Source organism: Buceros rhinoceros, unplaced genomic scaffold (assembly GCF_000710305.1).
Source record: "Buceros rhinoceros silvestris isolate BGI_N320 unplaced genomic scaffold, ASM71030v1 scaffold3057, whole genome shotgun sequence".
Classification (NCBI taxonomy): domain Eukaryota; kingdom Metazoa; phylum Chordata; class Aves; order Bucerotiformes; family Bucerotidae; genus Buceros; species Buceros rhinoceros.
In genome coordinates this window covers 109,822-124,832 of record NW_010422737.1, presented here as the reverse complement: position 1 = coordinate 124,832, position 15,011 = coordinate 109,822, and the positions used below count along the sequence as shown (strand labels likewise).

At 37.2% G+C, this 15,011-nt stretch overlaps 1 protein-coding gene across 1 annotated transcript in view; it reads left to right on the top strand.

Moving 5' to 3' along the window:
* Nucleotides 1–1,212: 1,212 nt before the first annotated feature.
* CADPS2 (Ca++-dependent secretion activator 2) overlaps nt 1,213–15,011 on the top strand; it is a 120,827-nt gene continuing 107,028 nt past the window's right edge. The window contains exons 1-4 of the mRNA XM_010140154.1: nt 1,213–1,292; nt 2,983–3,049; nt 8,588–8,696; nt 9,832–10,035. Coding sequence (XP_010138456.1) covers nt 1,213–1,292; nt 2,983–3,049; nt 8,588–8,696; nt 9,832–10,035 — 460 coding nt within the window. The remainder of the gene's footprint in view (nt 1,293–2,982; nt 3,050–8,587; nt 8,697–9,831; nt 10,036–15,011) is intronic.

The following is a 15,011-nucleotide window of genomic DNA, read 5'->3' as shown; positions in this document are numbered from 1 at the left end:
TTCAGTGGAAAATAAATGGGAAAGAGCAGTTTAAAGAGGAGTCTGGGATGTTTGGCTCCTGGTTATAAATGGTAGACTCTTGAGTAAGAATTGATCAGGAGCATGCGCTCTTAAGAAAAGCACAGGATATATCCTTTGTAAATGGCTGAAACTTTGTACATTAGAAAAAACCTGTCACCATTAGCTATGGCACTGGAAGAGGGATTAATAACATCAGATTAGAGCTGTGCATTTATAGTGATTTGTAAAACCAAGTAGCATAAGGCTTTACACTTCTCTACTAAATCCCAGCTTTGTCACAAATGCTATTTCCTTGTTACCTAATCTTATCTAAGACCAGTGGATTTTAAAGTAAGGTAGTTAATGTTCCACTCCTTTGTTTCCCAAGGAAGCTCTTATTTAACACCTTAGTTGGAAGTGATTTATAGGAGTAATAAGTGCATGTTGCTATTCAATTTCTTTTTTGTGTTCTTAGTTATTTTGTAATGTTATAATTCTGAATTTCCTGTGACATGTGATAGTTCTGCCTGTACTGCAGGACCATATGTGATATATCTTGTATGAAAAGTATTTTAAAAATCAACTAACCTTTTTTCTGATAGCAAATGTTCTTTTAAGATCCCTTATTTTAAAAGCACCTTTCTATACCAGGCTCGGTTAATAATGAAAAGGAATTAATTAAACCTAGTGATTCTAAGGTTGAGTTACTTATCTTCTGCCGTGTTCCTGTTAGAACATAAAGTCACTGCTGGTGATGACACCAGGTTTACTCGCCACTGATGGTACCAGGATTACTCTCAAGCAAGAAGAATCCTCTGTTAGCCTGCGGCTCCTTTACAGTCATTTAAGACATGCCAAGAGGGTGGGATCATGGTCAGGATCTTTGTACTGTAGCATTTGAGAACTGTGTATTCTCAGTTGGTCTTCACAGTCCGTGGGGCAGTTGTTCTCTGACGTACATCAGAGAAACCTACAGAATATTCTGGGGAATATGGTGACAGAATCACTGTGAAGAACAATGCTTAGGACTGAGAGAGCCCAAATGCCACCTGTAGATCTTTTTACTTTTCGCCCTCCTGGTCATTAATCTTCAAGGCTGAGTGAAATTCATCAGCCATTCCCCCTGCACCCTATGGCAATAGTGAAGACATTAACAGGGTAATAACAGTGTGGTGTGCTTTGGGGAGAGTAAATGTTCTGAGCGAGGGGAACATGCCTGGTGCTTTTGAAACACGTGAAAGGCAAGCCAGTTTGTATTTTGTGGGAGAATATGCGCCCTATCACTCTGTGAGGTAAATGCTTCCTTAGCTGCAAAACATTATAAACTTTCAAATAAACCCTGTTAGGCTCTTTTTTTTTTTTTTTTTTTTTTTTTTTTTTTTTTTTTTTTGTACCCTTTCTGACATAACCCTTACTCATCTCTTTTCTTTTTATTGCATTTATAATAATCACAGAATTAAGAAGCTATAAAGAGTGTGGCAGGATCTGGACTATTCAAAGAAAGCTACATCACTTGGTAACCATGTACGCAAATCCAATTGTCCTCTCTCTTGTGTGAATAAAAAGCAGAGTAACCAAGCGAGGCAGAGCTTCAACACAAGGGTAGCAGGAGTTGAAGAAGGGCAGAATATTAGTGTTGTGCTGACAAGGGAGCCGCTATGTAATCTGACAAACCACCATGTTTAATAAGCATTATGCTGAACATAATGAATTCATATTAGACAAAAATTTGTCCTTTGTAATACCTAAAGTGGTAAAAAACGTGCTTGAGTGTATATCCAGGACAGGTGGCAAAAAGGGGTTTCCTTTATCTTATTTGCTTGTTTTACGTGAGCTGTTGGTTCATTGCTGTTTTTCAACTGAGTTAAAAAACAAACACCAGGCAACAAAGCTCCAGAGTGATCAGAAAGTAGAGGGCAGCAGACCCTATCCTCTTACCACAAAGGTACCTATCCCTCTACCCGTCATCCAACCAACCAACCAACCAACCAGCTCTGTTCCTAGTTATTACAGCTTCTCCATAATATATATACTAGTATCCTCTGGAGAGTGCTCTGTGAAGCCAGCATTCATTGGTCTCAACAATTTTGGTGTTTGTTCTGCCTTTGGCCCACCTGGTTGTAATAGATGTCCTGGATAGAAGCTGGCCAGCCAGAAGAGACATCTCTTAGGAAATTTGACTCTCATGTCAGGTTTTAAGCAGCAGATCCTTCACAGGCTCTTCTGTAGAGTCCCACAGCTCATCTTTTTCCTCTTCCTGTCTTTAACAACAGTGCAACATGACCACAGTGACAGAAAAAAGCGTCACTATAATGTCATAAAACTTGCTGCAACCTCTTGAGTATTGAGGGTTCTTCCTCTACCACCAAACAGTATCAACATCTGTGGTTTTGTCATCTCACTGTTTGATGCCCTTGATAACTTCATCTGATTCAAAGCCTGGAAACTGACATAGTGAAGTGTTTCTGTTTGGGAAATTAAATTCTAGTTTAGTGTGGAAAAAAAATTAATCTTGTGTGTCCACTGGTATTATGTTTTTTGACCATTTTCCCAAGCTGACACTGTGTCCGACTGCTCACAGACTAGAGGAACATTGGCAAATCTATGGAAACCAAATAGAAATAAAAGGGTTGAGGAGTTGAACTTTACTAACAATCATTATTTCTGTGTAGTCAAAAGTGTTCTACTTTAAGCTATTCTATTTTCAGATGCAGTTGGTGAAATGTAAGTGATTACTACGTCAATCTTCTCAAACATGAGGTCTTTTGTTTATGCTTTTTGTCTTATTTTGAGTGAAAAGGAATACCTCTTTGCATTTTTATGGTCTGAGTAAATAGAAGGAAAAATCATGTCTTAGATGTGACAACACTGAACAAGCTGCTCAGTGGGTAGAGCAAATGAATACACTCATTTGTACTGGGTCCTCCTGATATCATGCTTTTTGTTAATGGAAAAACATTCCCTTTGTTATTTCCTTTGCAGATACTTGTATGCTCTAGGACAGAAGGTTTGGAAGCGGTGGAAAAAGCGCTACTTTGTTCTTGTTCAGGTTAGTCACCTGCCATGAAATTTCGTTTAAAAGGAGTCTTGGACTATCAGTTTTCTCATGTATGGTTCCTGAAGCCGTTAGTAAATTAGTATCTTCAGGCAACCTATGCAACACCACTCCAAGCTTCTTACTGCATAGAGACATCCAGGGGTTTTTGTTTGTTTTTTTTTTTTAATTTACATATGTAGTAAACAGAGATGTCATTTGTGTTTTCCATACATATAAATGAGTCCCTATACTGAACAATGTTTCAACTGAAACCTAGAAATTTCTGAATTAAATTGTTGTGACCTTGAAACATTCTGTTGACAGCTTTCTAGCAGCACTTAACCTAAAATAAAGTTACATTTCGCGAAGTGTCCTTACTGTTTCATTTATACTATGTCAACAAAGATTTCCTGCCTTTAAAATTAAAGCAACGATAGTTACTATTAAGAACTTCTTTATAAATATTTTTTGAATAATATTTTTTTTTCTATTTGTTCTTGCAATATTTAATTGGGTTAAAATATGTAGCTGTTTCTGAAAATCTAGTGTAGCAATTGTGCTTGGCCACAAAAATGTGCTGGGCTGGTATTTCATAACTTTTTGTCCAAACCTAGAATTGTATTTTCACATGTTAGGAAATGGTGACATTAACATGATATTAATAAAATTGAAAAATTAGATTTTGAGTGGTCAAAACTGATAAATTAGTGGGGTTTTGCATCTCTGGAAAAATCATTATTTTCTATTTGGGCTTGTCTTCAGATTTCAGTTAAAAAATTTGCATTCTTCTTAATCAGGGCAGAGAACGCTATTCTTCTGTATCCCTTGTTTTGTTGACAGCAAACTGTTAAAGTGTGAGTCTCCATAAATGTCATACAAAGGATGAAGCCTGTTAATAAAGCTTTTTTAAGAGTGAAGGCTTCTAAAACTGCTTTACAGAGAACCTGATTCCTTTCTCTGTCAGTCACACTCATCTGGTCTTCTCTTACTCCTAAATGGTGAAAACTGTAAAGATGTGGAAAAAAAACCCATCCTGAACAAGGTCTTTAATGAAGTAAAGTTAAAAGCTGAGAGAATTTACACATTATTCTTGCTAAACCTGATGTCGTGTACACTTGATGCAATGTTCTCCCTGGCTTCAATGGGAATTGGCTTTCGTGTTGATAATTGGTGAGTAATCATTATAAGGATGAACAGGATCTTCCTGAACGTCTGCTGAATTCATTTGGTTTCTGATTTTACCTCTGTGAGATGAGGGCCTTTTTTTGTGACTTTATTAAGTTTTGTAAAGGTTGGAAAGATCTTTATATAGGATAGCTGTTAAGGCATGAATGTGAAGGGAAAATAACGTATCAGGGAAAAAAAGAGGCTAGATGCTTCCTTGTCCTCCATGTTTTTCTTTAACACTCTTCTTTGCATCCCCCCTTTCACAAAAAGGGAGACTTTGGTCACTTCCTGTAAGCCACAGGTGTCATCTGAGTTTTAAAGTGCCTACCTAAGAGACACATAGCCTTTCTGTGTGTGTGATATGGAACCATCTGGGTGACCAGTTTATTTCAGCCAAGTTAATTTTAACTATCCTCTGCATTCTATGCTGAAATTGAAATACTGGAGGACAATATTGCAGGAATTTTCCAACTGTGATGGGATTCAGACATCTATTTCATTTTAAAGCAGCTACCAATTCGATAAGGCTATAAAAAAAAAATACTGTGTTAAATCAATATTTACTGTCCAGACAGCTCTGGCTCATTTATATAGTCCAGCCATGATGCAGACACTGACAATAAGCTGAAGTCAATGCGTGGAAAATAAGCATTCAGTGATAAATATTAGTCTGTTGCATTGATATATTCTTGACATATTGACAAGTCTTCCTCTATAGATTAGCTTTTAGCTTATGTTAGTAAAATATTAAGGCTATGAAATCTGTTCAGAGACATAAGACAGAGGCTATCAGTATGATTTACACATGCTTTGTAAATGTAACTCAGGTGTGATATTAGATGAAAAGTGTTGATTTTTTCAGGAGTGTGATGTGAGTAATGTGCACCGTCATTATTGCTACACGTACTAGAAGTTGTTAGTGGTTTCTGAAAGATCAGCTCAACGTTATAGAAAGGTTACAGAGTCTGGAAATTTTAACCTCTTCATTATATATGCTTTTCTTCCTTTTACAGTCCAGTTAACTTCTCTAAGAGGTTATTAATTTCAAACGGGAAAAGGACAGATGTAATGTGTTAGGTGAAAAGCCTCAGCTGGACACGCTGTGTGTTACTTCATTTACTGTCTGATAGTATCTTCCTCCAGTAATCTGAATGCAGATTCATTTCTGTCATTTTAACTTCATCTTTTCTATGTTTGAAAAGGCAGTCATTTGTTCCATGGATCATTTTTTTCTAAACACACCTGCCGTGCAGGCTAATTTTTGCTCCTGCAGCGAGCTGCCCATCGATTCCCTGTAGCAGGGACCACAGAGTCAGCCTCCAGGTTTGCAGTAACAGTTCCTCCCAGCACGTTAAACAAGGTCTTTCTGCCCCATCAGGACATCCCCTAGAGACACTGCTCATAAGTCATGTCCACATTTCTGTGCCTATCTGTCTGTCTTGCATGCACAGGTTATTGGTTTTCCCCTTTGTTACAAATAGACAGAACAGCTGGTAGGTATTTGGACCTCTGGAAAATCATGAAATTCAGATCAATTCAGTTATAGGAAGGTGATTGCCTTTTCTTCTGTCAAGAATTACTATTACTAAAAAAAAAAAAAATGAGGCAAGTTCTGTGTTTATTTTGCTGAGACTTTTTTCCCCCAACAAAGTTTTCTAGAGGTTTTTCTATTTGTTTCTTTGAGAAACTTGAAAATGTCTCATTTTCAAGAAAAAGATGAAGTGTAATACTGATTGTGATGTGAATGTCTTTTAATAAATCGTTCCTTTAAAATAAAAGAATGCATTTGAATACATTGGAAAAAAGTAAAATCAATAGCATTTATAATCCTTATCTTGTTATAGAGGTGAGGTTAAAAATGAACAAAGATGCATAGCCCTGATCTTTCACAAGCTTGGCTTCAAAAGCATGAAGTGGCTGAAGAAATCTAAAAAAAATAGGCATCCTCTGCATCTCCACAATTAGTATACGCTGGAGATTCACTTTACAAGAAAAGGAGAGAAGGGAGCTCTCATGAAATATGATGTTAATTACAAAGGATTTAGAGGTGTGTGACTAACCAGCAGCTCCCTTCTTGTTGTGTGCGAGGGCAGATACGGTTCTTGGAAACATAAACAGGGGAATACCAGGCAGTAATGGAGGTGATATTGCTGCTGAGCCTAGAGCAAGTGACACGGCACGGGGGCTGAGCCCTGCCTCGGTGCCCCGAGGGGACTGCTGACCCTGGCTGTCCCTGCCCAGCCCCACTAGGGTCTTCCACCCTGCAAACAGCCCAGGAGCCCATTTCAGCCTCCCAGGACTATCCTCCCCTGCCCCAGTAACACCACAGCAGGGCTGGTCCCCAGCTTCCCACAGCCCTGCCCTGCCCAGCAAAGGGCCCCGTTCAACTGGACACCCCCGCAGGACCACATCCCAGCCTGGACATGGGGCTGCCCTGATGCCCCCGGCTGCCCTGCTCCTGCCAGGCCCTGCCTTGCCAGCCCAGGGGTAACTTAAAATCTTCAAACCAAAATGCAGTAATTTTCTGAAATACAAACTATAAATGACAGCAAAACTATGGGCTCCGTTTGTAAACAGCGAGGTGGAATTCTGTTGTGTATGTCATGCTGGAGAGCAAGCTGGCTGGTTGTGATAGTCCCTTATAGCATGAAAATCTGAATTTCTCAGATGATGGACTAGAATTTTTTGTGCATGTGTTGTATTTGTGTTTAGCTTTCCCTTCTTGGTACAGCCCACTTAAGTGAATGTACGCAGTTTGGTGTGGAAAGCGGGCACTCACTTTTAGTTGCCTAACGGTGCCTCACAAATTCTTACCTCCTGTAAACTACCTTTGCTTAACCAATGGATTAATTAAACTGGAATACCCATGTTTAACTTCTCTCACCTGTAGACTTCTGCTGTGGCTCTGGAGACATCTGTTCAGAATTTGAGGCCTTTTGAGGCAATTTTGCAGGGAGAGCTGTTACACTTACTCCTTTTGCTTGTACATGCTGTTGAGGATGCTCAGTCACCATACACTGCGCACACATAGCACAGCATAATCCTGTTTCAAAAAAACCCCAAATACTTAAAATAATGAAATATTTTTAGAGCATTATGCAGATAATAATCACACCTTCCATCCTTATTTTCTAAAATTATTGATCTTCTACAGACAGTCAAACGTCTTTTGTCAATAGCAGTTGAAGTTCCTGCACTTTGAGGTGGTGTGGTGTACAGGTACAGCACCAGCGAACACAGGAAATCAGCTGTCAAAATTTTACTTCAAAAAGGATCGTTTATGAAGTGTAGCTAAAGAAATAAATCTGAGTAACAGTTAGCTGTGCAGTCAGCAACTGATGTAAAGATGGTCCATCTATTAGGCAAGCTCCTTGCCTATCCTTAGACTCTTGCATAATTTTACAGATCTAAGAATTTCTGTTATAGTTCCAAACCAGTCAGTTGGCCAGGTATCCCACAGTCCTTGGAGACGAGAGTTTCAGAGGCCCATGTAAATTCAGTTCCCTTAAGTTTCAAGGGTACACATGTTCACAAGCTCATTCCTCTGCTCACCTCTTACAATCTTTACAGCTCATCTTTAAGGCTGGGGACACCTTGGTTTTGTTTCAGTGATTGATTTTCCTCTCCCAGCTCTTACATTCCTTTCTTTATCTTCCCAGTCGCTTTTTCCTCAAGTCTCCTTATCACTTGCTATTCTGTCTAGAGAGACTTAAACCACATGGTGACAGATTCTCTTCTTCTTGCCTTCTTGGTTTTTTTAATAATTGTACTTCATGAGAAGTAACTCATGTTGTTCATGCCAGTGTCAAGCTGCTTGGCCTACATGGTGCTGTATCCAGTGGGCCAAGCAATCTGGAGATGGCTGTTAACCCAGGTGCAAAAAATGCAGAAATTAGACTATAAAATCAAACTGAAGATTCTGGTATTTACCTTCTTTAACTAGAATTGGCCAGATTATGTGTTCAGCTTTCCAGCTGTGTGGTAATTGTGTCACTCCTGCTAACAGCACCTTTATACATAAAAGTCCTTTTTTCCAGCTACTTGGAAATCAAGACTTCTTTTCTCACGCAGTAGACTGAGCAGTTTGGTCAGTACCACAGCGATAAGAGTTTTCCCTACCAGACACTAATTTGCATCCTTTCAATTTTTCATAAAGCATCAGACCAAAACAAATTGTATTTCAGGAAACTGCAGAGAGATGTGTTTATGGTTTGGGGTTTTTTCCTTCCTTTCGGCAGGAAGGGGAAAGAATGCAAAGTTTTACACTGCGAATGATTCGGGGGGGAAAAAAAGGGGTTATTTCTTCAGCACAGCTGAAAGCTAATTTAAACTATGGTACATGTATTATACAATTCAGCGATTAAGAAGTCCTTTCTTATTCAGGTTAGCCAATACACATTTGCAATGTGCAGTTACAGAGAAAAGAAATCTGAGCCTCAGGAACTGATGCAACTCGAAGGATACACTGTGGATTATACAGCTCCGCACACAGGTACTTTACATGATTCTGAAGTACGGTGTGTTTGAATAAAACAGCTGATTCAATTTGCTCTTTTTGATCTAACAGCAAAAAAAAAAACCCAGGATTCTTTGGCAATTTTTCCACTAGGATTTTCTTGTGTGAAAAACTACGCTTTTAGAAAGAAACTTGTTGTAAGAAGAATGAATAATAAACTTACACTAAGGTTGCATGAAACATTGTGAGACCACATATGATAAAAGGGAAAAGTTATTAATTCTAGCCAGTCTCTCTCTATTTTTGATGGTAGAGTCATGTGACAGTGTCCTGTGAAGTATATTCATAAATGATTTAGAAAAGAAGGTGAATGCTAAAGTGCTTGCTAAAGACACATTACTGAGAGTAATCAAAAATAAGTTTGAAGGTATCAGAAAAATCTACACAATTTAGTATTGAAATGGCAGAGGGAAATCAAAGTTACACATAAGGAGAAAAACGATTCTGCTCTACCTATGCAGTGGAGGGTTATGAATTTAAGAGACTTCTGAGATATTGAAGATTGGTCTTTGGAAAACATTGACTCAATGTTTAGAATAATTGAGAAGGCAAACAACGCTCAGAAGGTGTTTGGAAAACCAAAACAATGTGTTCATAAAAAAAAAAATCCCCAGCACAGCCATGTTGACTGTTGTGTGCTGTGCTGGTTATGCACTCTCAAAACAAAACACCAGAATGAGAGAAAGGGACCAAGGAAGAAGCAGCAATGCTGGTAAGAGGTGAGGAGCTGCTTCTGTTCAAGAAGCGATGAAGTTAATGGGGAGTTTCAGCTAAGAAAATGATGCTGAAGAGGAGGATGTGTTTCAAAAATGCAAAGCAGCATATGAAACAGAGATGATGAATAAGAAATAAATTGGAATCGGAAGTGGAATTACAGAAATATTTTACCCAGTGACTTCTATATTTACTCTACTTATATGTTACTGCCATGTATTACCATTTGATCCTTATAGCTCTAGATTTTATTGTATTTCTAGGTCATAAATACCTATGAAATGTTTTAACACCTACCCACCCCCCACACAGAGGAAAATCAATACTGTGATAAGCATTGATGGTGGTTTAGAAGTAACTTGTATTTATTAAGTTTACCTTCCTATTCGTGCACCAGGTCTTCAGGGTGGTCGAATGTTTTTCAATGCTGTGAAAGAAGGTGATACCGTTATATTTGCCAGCGACGATGAGCAGGATAGAATACTCTGGGTTCAAGCCATGTACAGAGCCACAGGTCAATCGTATAAGCCTATTCCTGCAAGTCAAGCTCAGAAGATAAATCCTAAAGGAGGAAATGTCAATGCAGATACATCCCCACTTTGTAAGTTGGCTTTCTTTTCTTCTTGTGGCTTCGGTTTTGCTTTTAGTTGGTAAAATATGTAGCAGCTCCCTCAATGAAGTTTAATTAAGCAGAACTCATTCACTAGGGAAATGTCCCTAGCACTTTGTTGTTAGCCAGAAGCTCTTTAAGTCAGATTATTATTATCAGCGAGGGAAATCCTGACTTGCAGGTCATTACTTTTATTATAATCCATGAAAATATAGCAATTAGCTTCATATTCATCACCGTTGACCCACATATTACCATGGAGATGGTGTTTGATTTTCATTATATTTTTCAGTAGCCAGCCAGTGTAGCGTTGAATAGTAAAGCATCAATCTATTCTCAGAATTTTAAAGATTTAGGGCAGCTTTATAATATATGTATATTAGTTATGTAAAAATTGCTATGCAGACAATACAATGTCAGCTGAAAGCAACTAGATGGGCTGCTGTGTTTTTGCACCCCTCAACATAATACTAAACTAAACATACTAAATACTAAACTAAATACTAAATACTAAACTAAATTAAATACTAAACATACTAAATACTAAACATATAAAAGAATTTTTTTTAAATACTGAAGTTTTTCTCATCTTTGAGGAAAATATTGTTTCAGAGGAAATCAAAGTAAATAGCATATATTACTCACATCTTGAAATTGCCATATAATCTCTTTGAAAGTGTTCTATCATGTAGATAGGAAACATATATAGTTTATTGTTGTTGTCGTTGTGGAGACTGAGTGCAGTCCAAGGATTTTTGTAATAGCCATCAAATTTTACATCATATAGCTGCATACAATAATGCTTCTTCATTATCATTTGTCTGCGTATGTAGAGTGCTAGAAAGGAGATATATATGCTTTAGACTCAGCTTGGTTTAATGCCTAAAGTCTATACTGGGTTCACCCAAAACCATTCTCCTCCTTCAGTCCTGGTACCTCTCAGTCTCACAACCTTCCATTCATCCTTTATTTTTGTTTATAATTTTGCTATTAGAAAACAGTAAAATGTGCTCATTAAACTCAGTTATATAAAATCCCAATTGGGATGATGATAACATTGATAATAAACATAGTTTAATCTCACAAAATCTGTTGAATTTTTAATCTGAAATAGTTTGGAAGGGTGAAGTAACCATTCATCATGGCGGGGGGTAAGGTGAAGTATTTTGTAGGGTGTAAGTAACTGCAAAAGCAAAGGCGGAGGAGTGCTTCTGTGCAAACAGCTGAGGAGTGCTTCTGCTCACCTCCTCCTACTTACCTGGATCTGGCTGGGTACTGGGAGTGCACTGTGTTCCCCTCCTAATGTATCTACTTCGTGGTTTTAAGTTAGAAAGTATGTAAGTGACCATGGTCAGTAGCAGTCAAGGAATTGCTCTTCTTCTTAGACATAGGATTTACATTGAAGTGTGAGCAACTGGAAAACATTGACCGCAAGGAAAGGAAAAGAAAAATATACAAAGCAGTTGCAAGTTTGGGTATACTGAAATTATGCTTTCAGAGATAAAATTACTGATAGTGGTAAAGAATTAAAAAACAAGATTGAGACATCTTGATATTATCTTAGGCAGAGAGGGTGACTGTAATTCCGTGGAGGAAACCATAGGACAAATGAGCTTTAGTTTAAAGACAGTTTAAGGGAAACTCAAAAGCCTCAAGATATCACGTATTTTTCTGTCATGCTTATGTATCAACTTGCAGAAACTAATACATATACTGAACTGTATATAAATCAAAAAATCCCTGGTTAAATTATTATTTGCCTTTGGTTTTGGTACACTTCAGTGATGATATTTCATAATTCGTAGAATTCTTTGCAATAGAGTAATTTGTAAATTTTAACTTAATGTGAGGTTTAGTCTTAAAAGAATCAGTGGTTGACTGATTCCTGTAATACTCTCAGTTCTTTTGCACTTGCGGTAGAAAAGGGCATAATCAAATGAATCAGTTTCTTAAAATCTGTAAGAACAAATGTTTACACATAAAACCTTAAATAATTTTCTAAGACTCCTGCTTCATTTACATATACTGTGCTGATTTTCTTGGGGCACAGTTCTGCTCCTTCAGAATCTATAGCTGACCTTTTGTCAGATTTAAATACGTTCAGTTTCCTAAGCTGTTCATTTTGTTTCCCTCTAGAAAAATGTTTGCATTAAGTTTATTTTTAATCAAGCCACAACACCAAGGACTTGAGAGCTAGCGTATATATTAAGTGAAATTAAATTCAATTTTTTTTCTTCTTTACTATGATATGCTTTTAGTATTAGGAAATATGGTTATGGTCCCAGAATTTGCCAACTACATTTTAATTTTATTTTTCAATTAATGCATCATGTAACCATTCTGGCCAATACAATTTCATATTGTTTTAGTTTTTAAAGTATCTGATACAACATCCACTCCACCTACAGAAAGGAAAAAAAAAAACCACCTAGGACTTTGCAAAACATGTCATTTAATAATACTCAAGCCTTGAAATTCTATCTCCATATTCCTCATCCTCTAGGAAGATAAGAAATCTTCATAAAATGTACAAAAAGAACTTGCAATAACTTGAAAAAATTTAATATCTGTAAACTGCTGGGTGTGGAAAAAACAACTTAAGGAGACAAGTTTCAACATTTTTATGTGTTGTGTTTATAAAATATCTTCTATAATCTTGAAATTCTCTTGTTAGGTACAAAAAGCAACTGGAAGTTTTCATTAAAGAAATGAAAGCATCAGATGATGGTTAATAAGCTACATACTCAGCTGTATTAAGATTAAATTTTTGTTAGCAGTATGTACTAACATTTCCGTTTTACATTGCCTTGTACACAAAATTCTACCTTCCAAAGTTAATATTACATTATATAGCTGAAAATGACACCTTGTCAAATGCAAACATCTCATTAAACATTTAACATTTTTAATCAAGTGGTATCTGTAAATGACAATAAATGATACTTTGTTTCCACAGCCTCTACGTTCATAGCTTCTATATTTTCAATTTCAAAACGCTTTAAGAGTTTTTGTAAGTTGTGGTAGAACTATTCCTGTGATCTATACGGTTAACTCCTTTTGTGTAAAAGAAAGTGGTAGAAAGGAAGGAGTAAGACTCCTTTTGTATAACAAAAACTGTGAGTTTTTTCAGTTGTTGGTGCCTTGTCCACATAAGATAATGCCTTGTAGAAAAGAGTTCTTAAAACGACATGAGCTTAATCCAGCCACCTCAGAGCTGGATCAAAACAAGCACGTCAGGAACTCCTGAAAAGAAACTAGACGTAATTATAATAAGACAGCCAGGGTCTGACTGATCTTCATAGCAATTATCATGAATGGTGAAAATGGGAAAGTTGCTTTTGCATGTGCATAGCACCAGCGATCCTGAAGGCCAACCTGCAGATCTCTAACCGATACGAATGTGCAGTCTCTTCTTGATGCTGTATAGCAGTTAAGGATCACTCATGTAGAGCATTTAGAAGACACTTGGTGTTCTCTACTACCAATGAGGCAAATACACATTTAGGTGTGGCACTGGAATCAAGCTCCTCTTGTAATCTGTCCAACTGCTAAGAGTAGTACTAGCCAATTTCTTCCCTTCTAAGTAAAACAACTTGGTACTGCACTTTTGTAGTATCAGGTGGCTGCAAACCAAAATTAATGACAGGCTAATGTCAGCAATAATGAAGAAAATGAGACAGTGCTTCAGTTCCACTGTTATAAATAAGTATGCTGTAACGCAAAGGACAGGGTATTTAAGGATGCGTGTTTGTAGAAAACCCAGAAGTTTCCCAAGGACATGAATATTTCAGCGAAAGCACCAGTTGAAAAGAGATCCATGCAAGTCATGTAAAGGTGCAGGACTTGACCGCTTTCTTAATGAGCAACATACTGGGAGATCTGTTCATACAGTTAGAAAGGCGGCTGAAGAGATGAACACTGTTGATAACTTGGTTGTAACAAAGGAGTAACAGCAGCACTTGAGGAGATTGTCATGTCTTAATGAAGTCACACAAAGTCGACATCATTGATCAAACATCATTCTGATCCTACACCACCATGAGTTCAGAGATGGTCTTTTTGTGACAATATTTGCAGAGAAGAAAGGAGGAAGACAGATATTGGAAAACTAAGTTAGGTGAGGAATCATTTGATCTGAGATGTACAGTTTTCCTCATCTCTCTTATCAAAACAGCTCACAAAAGGAAAGCAATTTGAGATCTGTAGAGAGAACAGTTGTCATAAAAAGGCTGTTTAGAGCCCATGTACAAAACATCAAATCTTATTTATTAAGTAGCCAGGGAGTCAAATACATAGGCCATACCTTGGTATTATAAGACGTCAATCCAAAGACAGCAAAGTTGAAGACATTTCCAAACGGAACATCCATCTGACCAAAAGAACATCACAGAGGAAGCTTGTCTGGACATTTAAATCATCCAAGTGGAGCAGTCAGTGTTGTGTAATCAAGAAGGAAGTGTAAGGCAATTTGCCAAATGAATAAATTATTTGGGATTAGTCATTAAAATATAACATTTTCAATCTGTTTGGATGTACTGATGATAAGGACTATGAATTTTTTTACCTATCATGGTTTAATGACATGGGAAAAAATTATTAATTTTGTATTTCTTTTAAATGTTATTAATATCACTCTTAATCTTCAAACTGTCTACATCAGTGGCTCTGTGGGAAAACCAGAATATGATTAATACTAAGGTACTCATGTCACAAATACATACACACTAGAAATACCACTGCTTAACCTTATAGTGGCATTGCTCAGTTTTGGAATAATTGGTAATGTTCTTGTAAAGCAGTTCTCCTGAAATCGTTCTGAGATGTTTATCTCTGTATGTTCAATTAATTAAATCTTTTTTAAAACAAACAAATAAAAGATATTTTTTCATTTTACATAGTTTTCTCAGTAGGTTTGGCAGCTTTATATCCACAATACACATTGCCATTTGGAGGAGTAGAGTAACTCC